The sequence below is a fragment of the Engystomops pustulosus genome, chromosome 4 (assembly GCF_040894005.1).
Source record: "Engystomops pustulosus chromosome 4, aEngPut4.maternal, whole genome shotgun sequence".
NCBI classification, from domain to species: Eukaryota; Metazoa; Chordata; class Amphibia; order Anura; family Leptodactylidae; genus Engystomops; species Engystomops pustulosus.
The window spans coordinates 138,712,182-138,731,307 of NC_092414.1; the positions used below are offsets into that span (position 1 = coordinate 138,712,182).

Here is a 19,126-nt window from a genome sequence, read left to right on the forward strand (position 1 = left end):
CCTAAGGTGATAGAGCTTTCACTGTGCTCAAAATGACACCTCTCCCATAATCTTAAGGGCGGTACAATCACAAGGGATACCAAATTTATATAGGTTTTATTGTGTACATTTATAAAGGTTTATTTATAAAGGCAGGACTAGGGTGAGAAATGCAATACGCTGAATCCGCTCCCCATAATTGTTCATTGCCTCTGCTAACCTCGCTCTGGTGGAGGCTGCAGGATGAAAAGTAGTAGCTTTCTACCTCTTTCCATCCTGCATTTTTTGGAAGGACATATAGTGGCCAGACGGAGGCAACAACTATACGTCCGTTTGCCACTATTTGTCATTGTATACGCTAAGCGGATAAGCCGGGTGCTTTCCCAACGTATACCAGAAACATGGTGTGAACCCAGTATTAGATGGGAGAAATTCCAAATGGGTTGAAAAACACAGTTTCATAACGTTGATACTAGTTTTTGTGCTTTTACTGTGTGGCCCAAATGACACGTACCCTTTATAATCAGTATAATCAGATGCCACATATATATCCATTTTATATCCATTTTATTACATGTTAATAACTTGCACATTTCTAATTTAAATGTTTAACAAAATCTCTGTATCGCCAATGTGTGACATGTTACTGCTGTGTGGAGAAGCACCGGCACCAGATAATCCTCAGTCCATAGGCTTTTACTAGTCAGCAGACGCTTCTAGATTCCCTGCAGCTCATTCATTTCCCGGCTGCTCCTCAGATACTATGCTGCGGCTAATCCATAACTAATCTCCGGAACAGCCCACATCCAAAATGGCCGCCTCCAGCCCTGCGCCCATCTGACAAGAACTACAACATCCTGACCTGAGTTGAACCCACGATGTGACGTCAGCACGTTTTACGCACGTCATGTGATGTTAGAGCGCTCTCTTATTGGTCAGAATACGTAGTCACCTGGTGCAGACTGGGCGGAGGCTCTGTGCGGAGTCGTGGTTTCCAAGGAGACGTTTGGAGAGACAGTGGAGGAGGAATGACCTGTGAATGGCACATTGGTGCGGGGCTGATGGCGGAGCACGTGTGCGGCCTGCGGGACTGGCATATCATAGAGGCTGTACAAAGGCTGTGAGGTACAAGCTGTGGTAATGGCGGCCACGTCTAGGAATCCCGTCAGCTGCATGTTGGAGAGATGATTCCTGACCTATGTCCCGTCCTCATTCATTAGTCTTGAAGGGAATGTGCACCCTCGGCTCTCTCTGACTTACCCCCCTGGTCAGTGGATGAGAGGAGGTGCCTGGTCGGGGGTCACTGCTTCACAAGCCACAGCTCCTTATTGTATATCACAGAACCTAAATGACATCACTGTGTTCACAGGACCATTGGTGTGACGTCATTGTGATCAATGATAGTGTGCTATGACGTCACTGTCAACAGTAACTATTCATTGTGACATTACTGGGAGCAGTGACTTTATTGCTATGTCATCACAGTGTTTATGATCTACCTATTGTGACATCACTGAGAGCAGTAACAGTATACTATGACATCATTGTAAGCAGCAACTCTTGTGACATTACTAAGGGTAGTCCCCTTACACTGTGACATCACAGTAACATTATGCTATCACATCGCAGCTACATTTATTACAACATCACTGAGGGCTGCAATCTTATGCCATGACATCATTGTAAACTTAGGCTATAACATTATTGTGAGCAGTAACTATTGTGACATCGGTGGGAGCAGTAATCTTACACTGACATTGCAGTTTTTTTTCATTCATTTTGACTTCAATGGGAGCAATAAGCTTGTGCTCTGACATAACAGGGATCAGTAGTGGGGGGAGGGGGGGAGTTTCATTTAGTCGCCCAACTAAATCACACTCTGAGAGCAGTCGGAAGGCAAAATTAAAATGTCACCCCTCCCCCAAGCAGACTACTCTGCCCTGATCTACATTACTACTGATGCCTCACACACTAGTAGTTAGTCACATAGATATTAGTGGCGTCTAGTACCTTACAGGATACAATCTACTCCATCAGGAAAAGGACTTCATTACAATTTCTCCCGGCCATGGTTTATCACTGCTGAATTCGCAGTCAAATATCTTTGGCTCCATGCAGCAAATCTCCACACTGCACCACTAAAAAACCACAGTCATTTTACAGTATATTGGATAATTTTCCTGAATAAATATTACCTTCACAACACAACTGAACACACTTTTTCCCCACATATAGCATATCCTTTATATGGTCCTCTGTAGCGTTGCATGATGCATCGAAACCTCAGTACTTGTGTGATACTTTCATACTCGTTCAGTACTGGGATTCTGTCATTTACAATGACTTCTGCTGTTGTATAGACTCCTAATAACTGTCTGCAGGGGAATTCTCAGAGAAGACATTGGGCACTGGGCGTTTGGATAGATGTGTCGGGTCAGAGAATCCTTTGTATATATGTGTTGGGCAGTGGCAGAGCAGGGACCGTGTCATGAGGGAAATGCCATCATCTATCCTTATAGGGTGTTTCTATATCTCCCAGGGCTTCCCCAGACACAAGGGGGGAGGTTTATCACTGCTGCCACACTGTTTTCTGGCGTAGAAGCAGTGGAATAATCGCAAATTCTTGCACAGTACATGGGGATTTGAACTCATAACCTCCACACTCACGCTACAGTGCTGGAATACGCTGGCAGGCACAATTAGACACCTCATACCCTGATAATCTTACCTCATTGTCACCCCACAGAACTAGATGGATTATAAAGTGTCTGCTAGAGAGGCCGCTCCCACACCCTGGGATTTTGCACCGAGCACCATAGAGAGTGATAGAAGCTAAAACAGCAATAAAACGGAGTCAAATTGCAAAATAAGGGGTTAAACTAATCTTTGTGTTAACATCACTAGGTGATTGAAATGTGAGAATTTTCTTTCGTGGGAAAACCCCTTTTTATTAATACAGTTAAATTGAATTAATAAACATGTAAGAGACACAAAATAAATTTTATGTTTTATATTTATACATTTTATATTACTAGGACAACCTTCACCTTGATAGTTACTGATCGCATGAATTTAATAGGAAATGCATATGTGATTGCGCTGAGCCCTGTCCCCAGACATTTGCATTGTGTTTCTAAATGCAGTGCAAACGCCCCATGTGACCGCACACTAAACATTGAATCCAGATAATAGTTTTTTTCTTTTCTTAAAAGTATTTTATTGGTATTGAGTATTGTGATACTTCTATGGGCATTGGTGTCGCCCTAGCATCGGTGCAACCCTAGTCCCCTAAATAAATTATAGTATGTACAGCATCCGCAATTTACCAGACCCCCGAACTGATTACATACAGAATTAATAGAAATATCACAATTAATATAAATCTCCATCTCGAAGGTGCTCAACTGCTTGGCAATTACTGGTAGTGGTTTATTAGGTCAATTTCTGCTGACAGTTTCCTTTTAACAATTTAAAACTTATATAACTACCTACATAACACATTTTACTACTTCTGTGTTTTGCCTGATGTGTTTGCAATGCGTAAGTAATTTACATCACCCTGCCACCTTATATACACACCCTGTTTTATTTATAAACTGTTCCCTTTCTTTATAACAGCAACCATATACATACTCACAAATTTTATTAGAATCCAGCCCCTACATACAGATCCCCCATTAATTTAATTATATACAGCAAGTACCCCCAGCCTAGTAATACTTAGTGTATACACCCAGTACCCCCAGCCTAGTAGTACTTAGTGTATATACCCAGTACCCCCAGCCTAGTAGTACTTAGTGTATATACCCAGTACCCCCAGCCTAGTAGTAAATGCTGCATAATCTGTGTGCTATATAAATAAAGGAATAATTATTATTATATAAGCTTTATTGTTAATTCTGGTTCTTATGACAACCCAACGTTTTTAAAATCCAATTGTCACGGAGACCAAAAAAAATTCTGGCTGGGGTTACAATTATGAAATATACAGTTCCAGTACACTGCCTGTATATACATTGAGTAGCACCAGCATAGCACCCAATACCCCCAGCCTAGTAGTACATACTATTTACAGTCGGTACCCACTGCCCAGTAGTACATGTCATATACACCCAGTACCCACAGTCCAGTAGTACATAGCATATACACCCAGTACCCACAGTCCAGTAGTACATAGCATTTACACCCTGTACCCAAAGCCCAGTAGTACATAGTATATACAGCCAGTACCCACAGCGCAGCTCACAATTATATATCAAGCCACTCCCTGCCTCTTATAGGAACCTGTCACCAGTTTGTTGACCACTAAACAATTAGCCCCCTCAGGTAGGGTAGGCTATATCCTTTTTATCATACCCCTAAAGTTATGGTATTTGCATATGACCTTGAAAGAGTCACATTTTGCTTGAGAAGAGTCACTCGCTTTTAGACACTTGAAGGAGATCTTGGGCTCTATAGCTCCATAGTTAAATTCTTATCTTTACAATGATCTTTAATTCTTTCAAATTGTATCGGGATGGTGGTTCTGTAAGGTATATTGGATCTTTATCTGCAGCTTGCATTGCTAAATATATACTTCTCAATGGCAATCATAACCACAAGCCTGATGAGTTTCTCTTCTTTACACTGACAAAGGCAAAAGAGGACCCTTCTCTGCTCATTGTCTTCTTTGGAGGAGATTTATTTATAGGTAAACTGTTGAGATTTCACATAAAGGAGGGAATCCTAGGAAGAACACATCATAGGGGCTAGTAGTTTAATGGGGTAAAAGCTTGTGACAGGTTCCCTTTCATTTGCATCAGCCAATCTAAGTGATATCACACATGGCTGCAGTCTTATAGGCTTCTTCCTACATAAGACATTTATTATATTGATCTGAACAGTGCTGCGGTATATGATGGTGCTGTATAATGAAAGCATTATTATTAAAGGTTAATCAGGAAAATTTGTGGATAATTAAAATCTTATGGATACTATAAAAGGAAATTACTGATATATTTATTTTTGCATTTTAGAGATGGAGGTTTATGGATTACTTATTAATAAGTATTTGGTATTTAATTTCCATTATTTTTACAGTTTTAGGTGGAATCAAGACATACATTTTCTCTCATGCCTGGATTAAAGACAATCTGAAATATGAATGTGAGGTCTGTGCAAATATCACCATGGCGCACCCACAGTAGGTATCATTGGAATAGGTATTGGTCCTAAGTATGCCAGCGTTTTATCCTGTACCTGTACTAAACTATATCTCAACTTTGACCTTAGAAATCTAATCCGGGGCACACAGTTGTGATTGTGCGGATGAGTTCTGGCATGTAATTGTGTTCACGATTTTCCAGCTTGTAGTATTGATGAGCTAAATGTAGGATTGGTCATCAATCTTACAACACGTTCCAAAATTGTCAAATGATATCTTTCTCTGATTTTCATAAATGGTTGCTGCAAATGACCGTCAGTATAATAAGTCATTACCCGATAAAGTATAAATCAAATTGTATTGAACAAACCTCCCAATTATAACAGTATATTCGTAAAAAATTTTAAAAAAAATCAAAATGCACCGTTTCAAATTATTATGCACAGCAGAGTTTCAAAACTTTTTATAGGTTGTAAAGAATTGAAAATGGTCATTTGTTGAATCTGCAGCATTAGGAGGTCACGTTCACTGTAATCCAAAACATCCTAACAATCCAAGTTACTTGGTAACCTAACCCTTTTTTGATATATTTTTTTTACTTTTTAACTGTTATCATTGGGAGGTTTGTTCAATAAAATTCGATTTATATTATACTGTCATTTGCATCAACCATTTAGGAAAATCAGAGAAAAATATCATTTGCTTAATACTTTGGAACGTGGCATATTATTGATGGTAGATTCCCACCAATTGGGCTGCTATAAGTGCTCTGGTCACCCAGATTGGAGGACTTTCTGAGGAAGTGGGCCTTATTAGGCATGATTTTATGGAAAGTTAATGAGGGAGTGGGAGCTCTGGAGGATAAGATACCGCCATTGCATCATGAAATGGGCAGAGTGATACACAATCTCTCCAATTTGCAGTCCAAAGCGGATGATTTGGAAAAGCTCATAAATATAGAAAAACTAAAACGTCCTATGACCCTTTCCACTAGTTTCCTTGTTGATATCAGGAACCACCTCTTATTCCTTTGCCCACCAATTGGACCCCTTTTCTACCTACTGTATTCTAACAGTAAATTACTCAATGAGATCGACACCTGATAAATCTCCACCTGTAATTGTCAGTGTCAATTTTCCTTTTCTTAAAACCTCCAGTAACATAACGAGTAGCACATATTTTGCCCTATAAGGGTGCGGTGACATGCGGTGTTTGCAATACAGTTTTAAACACATTTTAAAGCGTGTTGCAAACGTCATGTGTGACCACACCCTAAAACATTATTAAATAAATGTTATTGTTTTTTAATTTATTGAAATGTTAGACACTTTTCCAATAAACTCTCCATATCAATTTCTCATGGTTTTGTAGATCTCTGCTTGCTGCCATTCTAGAAAAAGATTCTATGTTCTAACTTCCAGTGGACATAAATGCGCCCATGATCATTTGATGTCACACAGGTGCTGGTTAGTATCACAGTAATCACAGCTGTGTATTATAACGAGCCCTGCACCTGTATGATATCACATGGCGTAGAAGTTTCCTATAGAATGACAGCATGCAGAGAGAAAACTGTGTAAATTGATACAGAAAGTATATTTGAAAATATTTATCCAATTAGTATCCAAAAAATAAAATGTATTTGCTGAAACGTGAACACTTCTTTAAAGGGCACCTACCACCACAAATCTACCTATAAAGGTAGATTGGGTGGTAGGTGGATCAATGGGACGTGAGGAGAGCCCTTTTAAGGGCTAATCCTCATGTCCCCACACTTTTTTGATAACTTTTATTACACATATATTCAAATTTACTTATGCGGCTACTGGGGCGTGGCGTAGCCGCATCTGAGGTTACACGAGGCGGCTACTCCACGCCCCGGTAGCCTCTTTTCCCCTCCTACTCACCCATCTTCGGCGCGCAGCTCCGCGTAGCTGTGCGCCCTCGTCCGGCAATCCTGCCGTCTGCGCATGCGCAGAAGAGCAGGCCCGCGCCTGCGCGGTCACTGCTCCGAAACAGGCGCGGGCCTGCTCTTCTGCGCATGCGCAGACGTCAGGATCGCCGGACGAGGGCGATAAAAGTTATCAAAAAAGTGTGGGGACGTGAGGATTAGCCCTTAAAAGGGCTCTCCTCACGTCCCATTGATCCACCTACCACCCAATCTACCTTTATAGGTAGATTTATGGTGGTAGGTTCCCTTTAACTGTGTGTTGTTATTAGAGGAATAACAGAATCAGCTGATGTTTGGGACCCCACTGATCTGATACTGTCATATATTATAGATGGGTTGTTATCCACTTACCAGGAAAAACTCTTTGCATAAAGTTACTGATTTTGAGGAGCATATGACCTCGCCGCCACCCTCAGCAGAATGTCCTTGGGTTGTCTTTTCTAGCTCTTTATTTCTACACATCTTTTGTGAGTTCCTTCTTCACACACACACACTTTTACAGTAAATCTTAATACAGCTTAAAGGGAATGTTTTGCTAAGTTTTTTTTTTCTGGCATTGCAGAACCAGGGACACTTACTCATAGATCCAGGCACTGTAATCTTCTTATATTTGTTTTGGTTATCCATGGCCTCCTTCCTTCTAAAATCAACTTTTAAAATGATAGTAATGAGTATGGAGGGCTCTGGGTTAGCTTGCAGGCTGTTACAGTGTGCAGGAGCAATTTTTCCCTTCCCACTGTGTGAGACTAAAATAGGTCGAGGGAAGGGGCAGTGCCGAGGGAGAGAGAGATGGCCTGTGAAAAAACATCCTTAACATAATTGTTAAAGTTTATTTTTTTAGAAGGAAGGAGGCCATGGAAAACAAATATAAGAAGATTATAGTGACACAGTCACATTGCCTGGATCTATGAGTAAGTGCCTCTGGTTTCTCATGATTTTGATAGTAGATTTCCTTTGAGTTCTGCAATGCCATTTTTTCTTATAAGAAACTTGAATACTATACTTCGGCATTTAGGTGACTTTCCCGACCCACTGTCTGTTTGCAGGAAATAAAATACAAGCCTAATACACATATCGAAAATATAATTAGATAAAAATAGTCAGTGAAAAACTTTCTTTGTGTTATTATTTTTTTTTTTTTTTGTGTATAGGTCAAGCTGGCTGAAGCCATGCTGTGGCAAGAGGGCTACAGTGTGGCACGTGTTCCTTCTGAGTGCGGGAGTGAATAGCTTCCTAGTGGCCTGTGTCATTGTAGTGGTGATTCTAATGACTATGGAGCTCCTGATAGACACCAAGATTCTTCAATGTGAGTTCCTTATCCACTGCATATATTATATAGTAGAACAATTTTTGAAACCGGTTGGTTGCAAAATACAATGACGGTGCAAGAGAAAAGGGTAAGTGGAATAGAGTATTCCGTTTTAGTCAAGAATATACAACCAAAGTTTTTTTCTCTGCATCCACGTCCTTCAGAAATACTCAAAATATCAAAACAGTCAATGAGAACAGTACCTTTATATCTCCCAGGTTATGCACCCAGTCGAGGTAGAAAACTTTCTGTGTGCTTGTTCCCACGATGTAGCGTTCCAGCGGTTGGATTTGATCTCGCGGCTCAAAAACCACACTGCTCCACTATCTTTCCGCTCGAATCCACTTGGACACCAATAGGGAACAAACAAAAGCAAATCGTGCAACAGGGTTTGTTCACTATTAAAACCTCTTTTTAATGGACATACTGAGAAAACTTCCATTTTAAAATAGACCTTCTAAAAACAAAGATTTGCATGTTCGGTGCTGCTTGCCCAAATCCAAGTTTCACCTTCAATGGCTTCTTCCGGGCCCCGGCTTCTATGGAGAGGGCTTAGCGTAATGGACGTGTGATGTACAAATATATCACATGTCGTTAAGGGGTTAATAAATCTTGGGCAGCATAATACCATGGAGGAGATTTATCAGAAGTGTATATGAGTAGAACTGTTGCAATCAATCAAAGCTGAGCTCTGAGTGGTTGCCATGGACAAATTGAACAGTCTGCTCTGACACTTCAGACTCTCCTTATCTGTATAACTGCACTGTCTTACTTTTAGGCATTTGGATGAATCTGCCCCATTGGTTACACTAACAGACTTTGCATAGATCAGTGGTGTGAGCTCGTACAAGAGACTGTATAATATGACTTGTCTGCGATGTAGTGCAGGTCACAGTGGTAAGAGATACACAGGCACAGAGAGAGGGGTTGGTGCTAAATTGGAAGTGTCTATTGTATCCTAACAACTTTCATGTCCATTAGAGGGCAGTACTTCTCTATACAGCCTTCTGTGACCCTGTTGATGCTGATTGTCTTCTACATTTTAGGTTACATCATAGTAGCTATTTCGCATCCACCAGCTTGAGGTAATTGAAACTTAGAGGTAATAACTGTGGAAAATGCAGAAAAGAAGTCATATAATGACTATAAATAAGCTAGTGTTAAGCTAGTGCTATTTATTTGTGCAGTTTGTTGATAGGTTAGTTACAGTTTAGTTATTTTACATCTATTATCTGGATACAATGGCTACTGAGGCAGGACATGCACAGACTTTGTGTTGCATTTCCAGATTTAGCTGTGGGCTAGTGCCGTTAAGGACTGGAATATATTCTGTATCCCTGTAGAGCTACTTGATTGCTGCCTTTAAAGAGTAACTGTAAAGCTACTTGACAGAAAAATAGTGTTGGCACAGCTGGGGAAAGCCTTTGACAACAATTCCAACAATGCCTGTATCATGCTACTGGCTTCTTCCTATCCTGATATATGGGGCTATCTATAAAACACTCTCAGCTTCTCCTGAAGGGGGTGGGACTTCCTGGTTATGACATCATGGGCAATGATGTGAACGTGCACAAACCGCTCAGGTCCAAGTACAGGCAGTCCCTGGGTTACATACAAGATAGGTTCTGTAGGTTTGTTCTTAAGTTGAGTTTGTATGTAAGTCGAAACCGTATACTTTATTATTGTAACCCCAGTTTAAATTTTTTGGTCTCTGTGACAATTGGATTTTAAAAATGTTGGATTGTCATAAGAACCAGGATTAACAATAAATGTTAATTACAGACACATGTGATAACTGTTTAAGCTGTTTAGTGTAGCCTAGAACTAAAGTACAGTAAATTACCAAAATCCAGATGTCTGTTTGTAACTAGGGGTCATATGTAAGTCAGGTGTTAAGTAGGGGACCGCCTGTAGTGTTACTACCTGTACAGAGATCTAGTGCAGAGGAAGGCAGGACGGACACGGATCACTGGAGCTCTGTATCATACAGCTATGTACTAAATCACAAAGAAAAAGATATTAAGTGTGTGTTCACACATGGCATTGATACATGCGTTCTCAAACGTATCAGAACAGCTGAGAAGAGGAGATTTTTTTTTAATTACATGGCTGTTAACATAGCATTTACAAAATGCTTGTGTAAAAGAGTAACTGTAAAGATTTTTTTTCCACAAATCAATACTGTAAAACAACTTTGCCTATTATCTTTGTTACCTATATGCATCAGTTTCTTTGTTATCACCCTCAGATTACCTCAGAGCTGGAATAGCTGCTTCCTCTCCATGTGGTGATAAGCCCTGCAAGTCTGTAGCTTGTTTACACTGTTTCTCAGACAGTTTCATGGGAGGGGCTGCTGCTCCCTGCTCACAGGGGAGGAGGTCATGTGACTGTTAATGTAGCAGAGATGGATGTATACAGAACAGTGAATGCAGATGTATCATGCACAGAATAGAGAGAGGGAACAGGGGAGATCTTGTACCTCTATTAGTGTCCCTCCATCCCAGTCTGTGATTCTACAGAACTCTCTCTCCTTTCCTCATGCTGCTCCCTTCCCCTACCTTGTCATCGGCAGTATCGGCTCTGTGCAAATAAGCTATTAGCCCATACTGCTCACAAAGCACAGGCTATATGCTTCATGTGCTAATGATTTCTTCCACTTATTAAATGTTCCCTGCTCCTGCATGTAATGGAAGTTGCCAGGCTGTCACCATATACATCCTGTATGTGGAATGTTCAGTGTACACTGAATTTACTTGTGGGAAACTAAATGGATTTAATGCTAAATTACTTTGAGAGAGAACACAAGGCATCATGGGAGCTGTGGGCAAGCTAACTGGCCTCAGATTTAGGGCACAGACTGACAGATATTAGTCTCAGCCCACTTCACCACTAGTGAGAAAGATGTATGTCAAACACTTTCAGATAAGAAAATTCCATAACTTTGGAAAGAAAAGGACAAGCAGCACAAAGTAGGCATCATTCTGTTTGTTTTCAAAGGAGGTATCACATATAATAATTTGGTAAAATCACTATAGCTTTGCAGCTACGCTTTAATACAATGTATTGATGCATAGTGTTAACATATAGTAGCACAGTGTTACCATATGTGTGTTAACATAGCTTTAACACTTATGTTTGTCATACAGCTATGTAATCTGGCAAATGTCTTCCTAGCTGTTCTGATGCATTTGAAAACATATGCATTGCTACCACGTGTGCAGTTTGAACGCACCCTAAAACATGTCCACCTACGCTATACAACACCTCTGAGAGGTGCATGTGCTAGTGAACCCCCCCCCAACAACACCCTTCTCCCCTTCTCTCCCCATGGTAACTAATCATACAAATTTGGCAAATTCTGTGTAGAGATGCATAATATGTGTACACTATATAAATAAAGGGATTATTATTATTATTATTATTTGTTATTAAACAAAGACTGCCAGAGAGATAAGGTAACTGCAAGCTGACAAACGGCTGCAAATAGCTAATGAGTGTAAATTAGAGAATTGCTTATTTTAGTGCAGAGCTAAGCAAAAGTTTTTATACAGTTGTTCTTTAAGGTTGTAAAACTTCTTTCATTCTAAATAGAATTATTCAATTTTTTTTTAAATGCTTATTGGTCAGTAGTAAAATTAGGTCAATAAGAAATGTCAATTTATATTCACTGCAATCTGTATATTTCACCAGATGTGGTGCAATTCTAGTCCATGGCCTATATTTTGAATTGCAGTTCAGCTCCCTAATGTGGAACATTCATGGCCTATTCTATTGCCTTTCATTGCGGAAAACCTTTGAGCTGTAGAAAAAATGTAAACCCCCTATTCTAGTGATCGGTTGGGGTCTCATTTTTGGTGCCCAATTTCATACATTTATCACAAATCCGGTGGATAGGTGATAACCTCTTTAAGACTATTGTATTGTAAATAAGATTGCGTATGCGTACAATGCGTATAAACTCCTCCAGGTTGTATATTTTAGAAGTGGAAGTGTGACAACCCTTTCACCACTATAATATCTTTCCTAGAGCTCTGCATATTCTACTTTGCCTAACTACATTCTATATTAATTTTTCCATTTTTAGTTGCAAATGCATCACAGTGTTCAGGGATCATTCACTGGATCAGTCTGTCAATTCTTTCCATGTTCTTTGTGGAGGTAAAATTTTATTTAAATATTTTTCTTAAAATATTTAGCCTGAAATGTTTACAGTATTGTGTTCATGGAATAATAAATGATAAAACTCATAGAAAATGTAAATTGGTCTATTTTTTTTTTTTTTTTTTTTTTTTTAGACCGTGTTAAGAATCATTATTCTGGGTATCTGGGAGTATATTGAGAACAAAGTAGAGGTGAGTTTTTTGGGGGGTTTTCTTATGCTTTTGATTTGTTAAAAAGACCATCTACCACACAAATGGCCCCAGATACCGTTAAACCATTGCATTACAAGCTTTATGGTTTTACTTCATTTTCTGATACAATAATGTTATTATCTTTGTATCTGACAGGTATTGGATGGAGCCATCGTCATTCTGTCACTTGCTCCCATGGTGGCATCTACAGTAGCCAATGGACCTAGTAGTCCATGGGATGCCATCAGTCTCTTTATTTCTCTGCGGATATGGAGAGTGAAGAGAATTATTGATGGTAAAGGATATTTTACTGATGAGTGGAATACACATTTTGAAATCCCTTTAATATGAGCATTTTGGCTAAATCCACATTCAACTCCTTCCTTTGCAGCATATGTCTTGCCTGTCAAAGTGGAGATGGAAATTGTTGTGCAACAGTATGAGAAAACGAAGCTAATCCAGGAGGAGCAGTTGGAAAGACTGACACAGATGTGCCAGGAGCAAGCAGTGAGTCGTGTTGTATAATGGCCCAGAATTTCCATTGTCTATACATACCGTGAAATAAGACTACTAACTCCAAAAAATCCTTTCCTGCAGTATTTTAGGACTTGCGAGGTCTTTCTAAAGGATCCTGTGCAATAAAGAAAGTACAAGATTTGACCTTGGTGAATGCTGCCCTGTTCTTTTTTTATCTGTCATGTTAAGAAACAGTGTAACGAATAAGGATTTTGAGTTGACATGACCAATTTATTAAAATCTCTTCAACCATTTTTGTAGTAAATAATCTGTGTCCATTACATTTCATATACACATTGCATTATAGTTTTGGACCACAAGGTGGCATCATTTTCCTGGTTTCATTCCTGCAGTGATTTCATTCCTCTTTCAATCCCTTGCTTTTGACATTGTATACAGGAGTAGGCTACTCATGTGACACTTGTGATATACAAACGTGATTTCAACTCTTTAATAAATAAGATGCATATATTTGTTTTTAATTTTCATAACTTTCATTTAATCTTTCTACATTTGCTCACTTCTCTTTCCTAGTTTGAAATTCGTCAGCTGAGAGCTCACCTCGCACAGCAAGATTTAGATCTGGTTGCTGAAAGGGAACGAGCCTTAAAACTCCCACATGAGCTTCAAAACAAAAATGACCGCTTCAAGGTTGTGGCGGGTAGAGATTCTGATGAGGAAGCAACAGAAAATATAACAGAGCTTTCACATGGTGAGTGCACAGTAATCCAGTTCCTTTATATTAATCATGTGTATTACATTGTTGGCTGCCATAATTCATCACGGACCACAAGGGTCCATATTTCAACAGAACAGAATCGGTACAGTAAGGCTCCATTTACAAGACTGTATTGGGAGCTGTGATCCGGTGGCACAAATTGCAGTCAGATAACTGCCCCCATAGAAGTTTATGAGACCTGGTCATGCAGGATGCAGTGTCTCTATGCAGTGTGAGGGAGCCGGAAGGCCGTTTTGCAAAAGATAGCAGGTCCTATATATGGACCAATTTGCAGCACAGACGCCCTGCTTTCTACGCCCACCGCCCATACTTCTGCATCTGGGTGTGTGCAAAACACAGAGTGCTGCTTGCCGATCACATGCCTTTCAATGGAAATGTATAATTGATTGGGCTAAGCCAGACCCAATGCACAATACAAACATCATCTGTGACCATACTCTTAATAAGCTGTTTGGTTGTTGCAGTGAGAGGTGTCCTTGCATGCACAGCTCTCTTCTTTTCTTTCTGGAGGACCTTCATGATAAATAATTCTCCCTGCATATCTATTCTTAGAAACTCCAATTGAAGTGAACAAAGAGATTGACGTCCCTGTTCTCAATCTAGTGGCCACTTATGGCATTATCTGTGAAAATAAATTATTATAAATTCCACAAAGATAATATAGGGGCACTACTTCTTTTTTTTTATTATTATTATTATTAGAGCCAGAATAGTACACAGATCAAATCAGAACATATTGAGAGGTAGGGGCTTTTTGCATGTGGAATCGGTGGAGCAGGGAGGTGTTTTGCACAGAAGATAGAGCTCAGTTTGGTAAATGTAACTATATAATTCAAATACAAAGATCTAGCAGTACTCAACAGTAAAAAAAACATGTTCCTTTAATCCAACTTCATTAAACATATCCAGTAGGCCATGGGAGAAAAGGGCCACATTAAATATTGTATGATATAAAGGGGGCATAATATATATGTTATGGAATAAATTTGGCACAGTATATATAGAATGTATGTGCTGTGGAATAAAGGGGGCACGGTGCATGTATGGAAATTATGCTGCGCTATATGGCTGCAAAAACCCTTGGGGAGCACCCAATGTATGTGCATTAAAGGGGTATTCCCACAAGTACAGGAATACTCAGGATAACAAAATTACACATTCTCTTATTCAATGTTATTAACAAAAACATAGCATTTCATAGATCTAATTCCAACCTGTCTCTATCAGTCAAAATCTTGGTTTTCCCTGTATACGACCATGAATCTTCTGACTATAGTCAGATTTTTGTCATGAATAGCTTCTCTCAATTGCACACTACAGTGCTCGCTGCCTCCTTGCCTGAAGTGTAGAGAGTGTAGATAAACCTGTACCAGTTAAGCACATTGTCAGCACACTGTATCTCACAGCACACAGAGATTATGAAGAGTCTGCTTGGAGAGTCCCCACCCACAGTGATTTTACAGTTACCATCACTGAGTGATAGGAGCTAAAATTTACTAAATTTTTAACCCCTTACCTAGCAATAAAACTATCTTTATTGTGTAAACTTCAGAAAGAAATCTGAGACCTTTTATTTCATGGACAAACCCCTTTAACAGCGCCTGTATATATGCAAATATATTTGGGGACTGCATATATACAAATAACATTGGGGGAACTGTTTATATGAAAAAATAATTGGTGACACTGTAGCTGTATATTTACGGAGCTTGGTTATGATGTTGAATGTATGGTTCTGGGGCTGTATTTATGCAGTGAGCTTAATTCTGCTGCTGTATTTCTATATGAATATGCTAATATTTATTTCGGGGAAGCAATGGCAAATAAATTCAGCGCGATGGCACTGCATTTACTACCATTCACTTGTTTGAGATTAACCCTGTTCAGCAAAGGCATATTTAAAGTGAATAAACAATAGCCTAGTGATGCCTGTCTTCTGAAGACTTGTTCTTTTTAAAGAACTTAAGGGGCATTAGGCTGTTTTTGGCTATATAGCAATAACTTTAAAAAAAATAAAGTTTGATGCTCACCAAACCTTATTGCACATGGAATGTCCCAGCCGAAGCTGAACTTCCAGCATAAACACGTTTATTTAATTCTCTTTTCACGGCACAAAAATTATCAACACCTACTTAGTGTATGTCTGAATCAACAGGGTAAAATGCCAACACGTTCCAAGTGACTATTTGGCACACATACTTATGGTTGTTAGCCATAGCCTGGGACAGGTTATAGTGACATTCTACCAAACCAGGCCTGTCATAAAATTGATCCTGCCTCTTAGTATGTCTGGCACGACCTGTGAAGCTGGGTGAACATCACCGCTGTTGGTTCCTGCACAGGGACATGGAATCCGTGACCTGAAAAGATATAGTGATGTGTAACCATAAAATAAATGCCAAGCACTAACTCTCCCTACACCAGACACGTGATGCAAATCTGGAACAAATCTGGATATGATTGATATGAAACTGTTCGGTACAGGTCGGACCCCTGCACATTACCAATAGCACCTCCACTAACACAACAAAAATGTATAAAAAGTATATACAAATGGTAAGTGTATATTGGGAGGTAGGATAGTGCTGAGTACCATCTTCTTGATCTTGTATAGTGATGTGTGCCAGCTGAAAAAAAAAAATACCCTACTGTGCATGTAGCCTATGTGCTTAAAAATCCTGGAAAAACAGAAGTTTGTGACTTCATCTGCATGCGCTCATTCGTATGGTTGGCAAACTTTATGGGTGTCTGATAAAGGCTCCTTACTTACCTTTATTTATTTACATACAAATAAGTAAGTAATTTCTGTGCTTATAGGTCTGTGTGGTCATAGAATAATAGATGAAAGCAATGGAAAGAGCATCAGATAGCTGTGCATGATTCGTATAGTCTAACCGCCTAGAGCTACACTCATGCTCATCCTAAACTTACATTAGCTCACGGCCCTCCCTTGACTCCAGGCAATTCAACCTCAACACGGCCAAGAAAGCTTTTAAACCTTAGACCTGAACGGAAAAACAGACTCATTCCATCTTATTGTCAACTGTGATTGTCTTCAGGATGCGAAGCAGTTATACTCTGTGGTTCAGGTCATTTAGAGTGGAGAAAATATTGAACAGAAAACATCTGTTTGTTTCACCTGTAAACCGCAGAGGGCTGTACAGAGCCATGCCTGTTCCCAGAGGACTGTGGGATATATGGCTCGCTGGGAAGCTGGAACATTCCTGAAACTCTGCAGCTCTTTACATTTGAGAAACCACAAGCCACGTGGGTAACTCTCTTACTGGTACCCAACTCTTGAAAGATATAAAGCACTTAAAAAACGATAAACCACAAGCATTGCCAATAATGCATTTTTACCAGCACAAAGCTTTTGATCCCTAGTACTCTAAGAGATACAGTAATTTCTGTACCATTGATAAGATTAATAAAAATCATAGCAACATGGGAATGTTAAGAGATGCAAGGACACAGGTCCCTCTGCTGTATATCAGTGCGGCTGCGCTGCAAATACTGACTGCCTCCTTCTTTATAATGGAAATCCCTGCCACAGAGTGAAATGTGCAACCTTACAGTCCCAACTGCACAGTGCTCTCTAGATGCTCTTCATTCAGAACAGATGCTATGCATAATAGCGTTTTGGTTTTCGGTCTAATGCAAACTGAACAGAAAACAGCCTTCTTAGCCTTAAGTCCAAAATGTTGCCCATTTATATAGAGTATAAATTATGGAGTTGTACATCCAACACTGTTATCACAATTTATTATCATCTTATTTTGTACAATATTCTTCTAATTCTGGTTTACAGAATAAATAAATAGTCCTATTTCAGGCAAGGGGTAGCAGTGACGCTGCTCGGGGTTGTTTAGGTGATGTAATTAGAGATGAGCGAACATGCTCGTCCGAGCTTGATGCTCGGTCGAGCATTAGCGTACTCGAAACTGCTCGTTGCTCGGACGAATACTTCGCCCGCTCGAGAAAATGGCAGCTCCCGCCGTTTTGCTTTTTGGCGGCCAGAAACAGAGCCAATCACAAGCCAGGAGACTCTGCACTCCACCCAGCATGACGTGGTACCCTTACACGTCGATAGCAGTGTTTGGCTGGCCAGATCAGGTGACCCTGGGATAGACTAGCCGCTGCCCGCGCTGCTCGGATCATTCTGTGTCTGGATGCCGCTAGGGAGAGAGCTGCTGCTGGTCAGGGAAAGCGTTAGGGTGTTCTATTAGCTTACTGTTAGGCAGGAGTGATTCTCCAAGAACCCAACAGCCCTTCTTAGGGCTACAATAACGTTCTACTTTTTTTTTTTTTATTTGCATCTAGTACCATTTTGTGAGGAATTAGCAGGGGGACTTGCTACCGTTGTGTTTAGCTCTTAGTGGCACACATATCCACCTCAAACACCAAAGTGGGAAAATTTAGTAGGGGTTGGATTTCAATTAGGCACAGTCTGCCATTTTTCCTTTTTTATTTTACGTTTATTTTGTTTAACTCAGCGTCATCTCATCTGGCATAGTAGTGTGCTTTCATACTTGGCTAGAAAATAGCCATAGGAGAATCCAAACGGCTTACGCCTACAGTAGCGTTATATATTTGATTTCTGGTTGATCTGCTGGTGGCTGTACTTGCTGCAGTGCATCTACTAGCCAATTGTGAGCAATTTGTAGTGAGACTTGCGACCGCTGTGTTTTGCGCTTAGTGACGCACATATCCATTGCAAAGACCGAAGTGGGAAAATTTAGTAGGGGTTGGATTTCAATTAGGCACAGTCTGCCATTTGTCCTTTTTTATTTTACGTTTATTTTGTTTAATAACTCAGTGTCATCTCATCTGGCATAGTAGTGTGCTTTCATACTTGGCTAGAAAATAGCCATAGCAATAGGATAGCATCGTTTGGTTTTAAAAACTCAAAAACACAAAAAAAACAAAAAAAAACAAAAAACACAAAAAAAAGTTAAAAAAAAATTAAAGTTATAACTCTCATTTTAAAAATGTTTAACCCGAGGGCTAGGGGTAGAGGACGAGGGCGGGGACGTGGGCGTCCAACTACTGCAGGGGTCAGAGGCCGTGGTCCTGGGCGGGGTGAGACACCACCTGCTTATGAGGGAGCAGGGGAACGCCGCAGAGCTACACTCCCTAG

The 19,126-nt window shown here is 40.0% G+C and overlaps 1 protein-coding gene across 4 annotated transcripts in view; it reads left to right on the forward strand.

Annotated features, from left to right (window-relative positions):
• Nucleotides 1-926: 926 nt before the first annotated feature.
• TMEM266 (transmembrane protein 266) overlaps nucleotides 927-19,126 on the forward strand; it is a 31,646-nt gene continuing 13,446 nt past the window's right edge. Inside the window, exons 1-8 of one of the 4 annotated variants that reach the window (XM_072147678.1) lie at nucleotides 927-1,104; nucleotides 5,059-5,161; nucleotides 8,225-8,379; nucleotides 12,467-12,540; nucleotides 12,678-12,734; nucleotides 12,891-13,029; nucleotides 13,126-13,241; nucleotides 13,785-13,962. In XM_072147678.1, the coding sequence (XP_072003779.1) occupies nucleotides 5,148-5,161; nucleotides 8,225-8,379; nucleotides 12,467-12,540; nucleotides 12,678-12,734; nucleotides 12,891-13,029; nucleotides 13,126-13,241; nucleotides 13,785-13,962 (733 nt within the window). In that variant the 5' untranslated portion in view covers nucleotides 927-1,104; nucleotides 5,059-5,147. The other 3 variants (XM_072147679.1, XM_072147680.1, XM_072147682.1) reach the window with 3 other exon arrangements.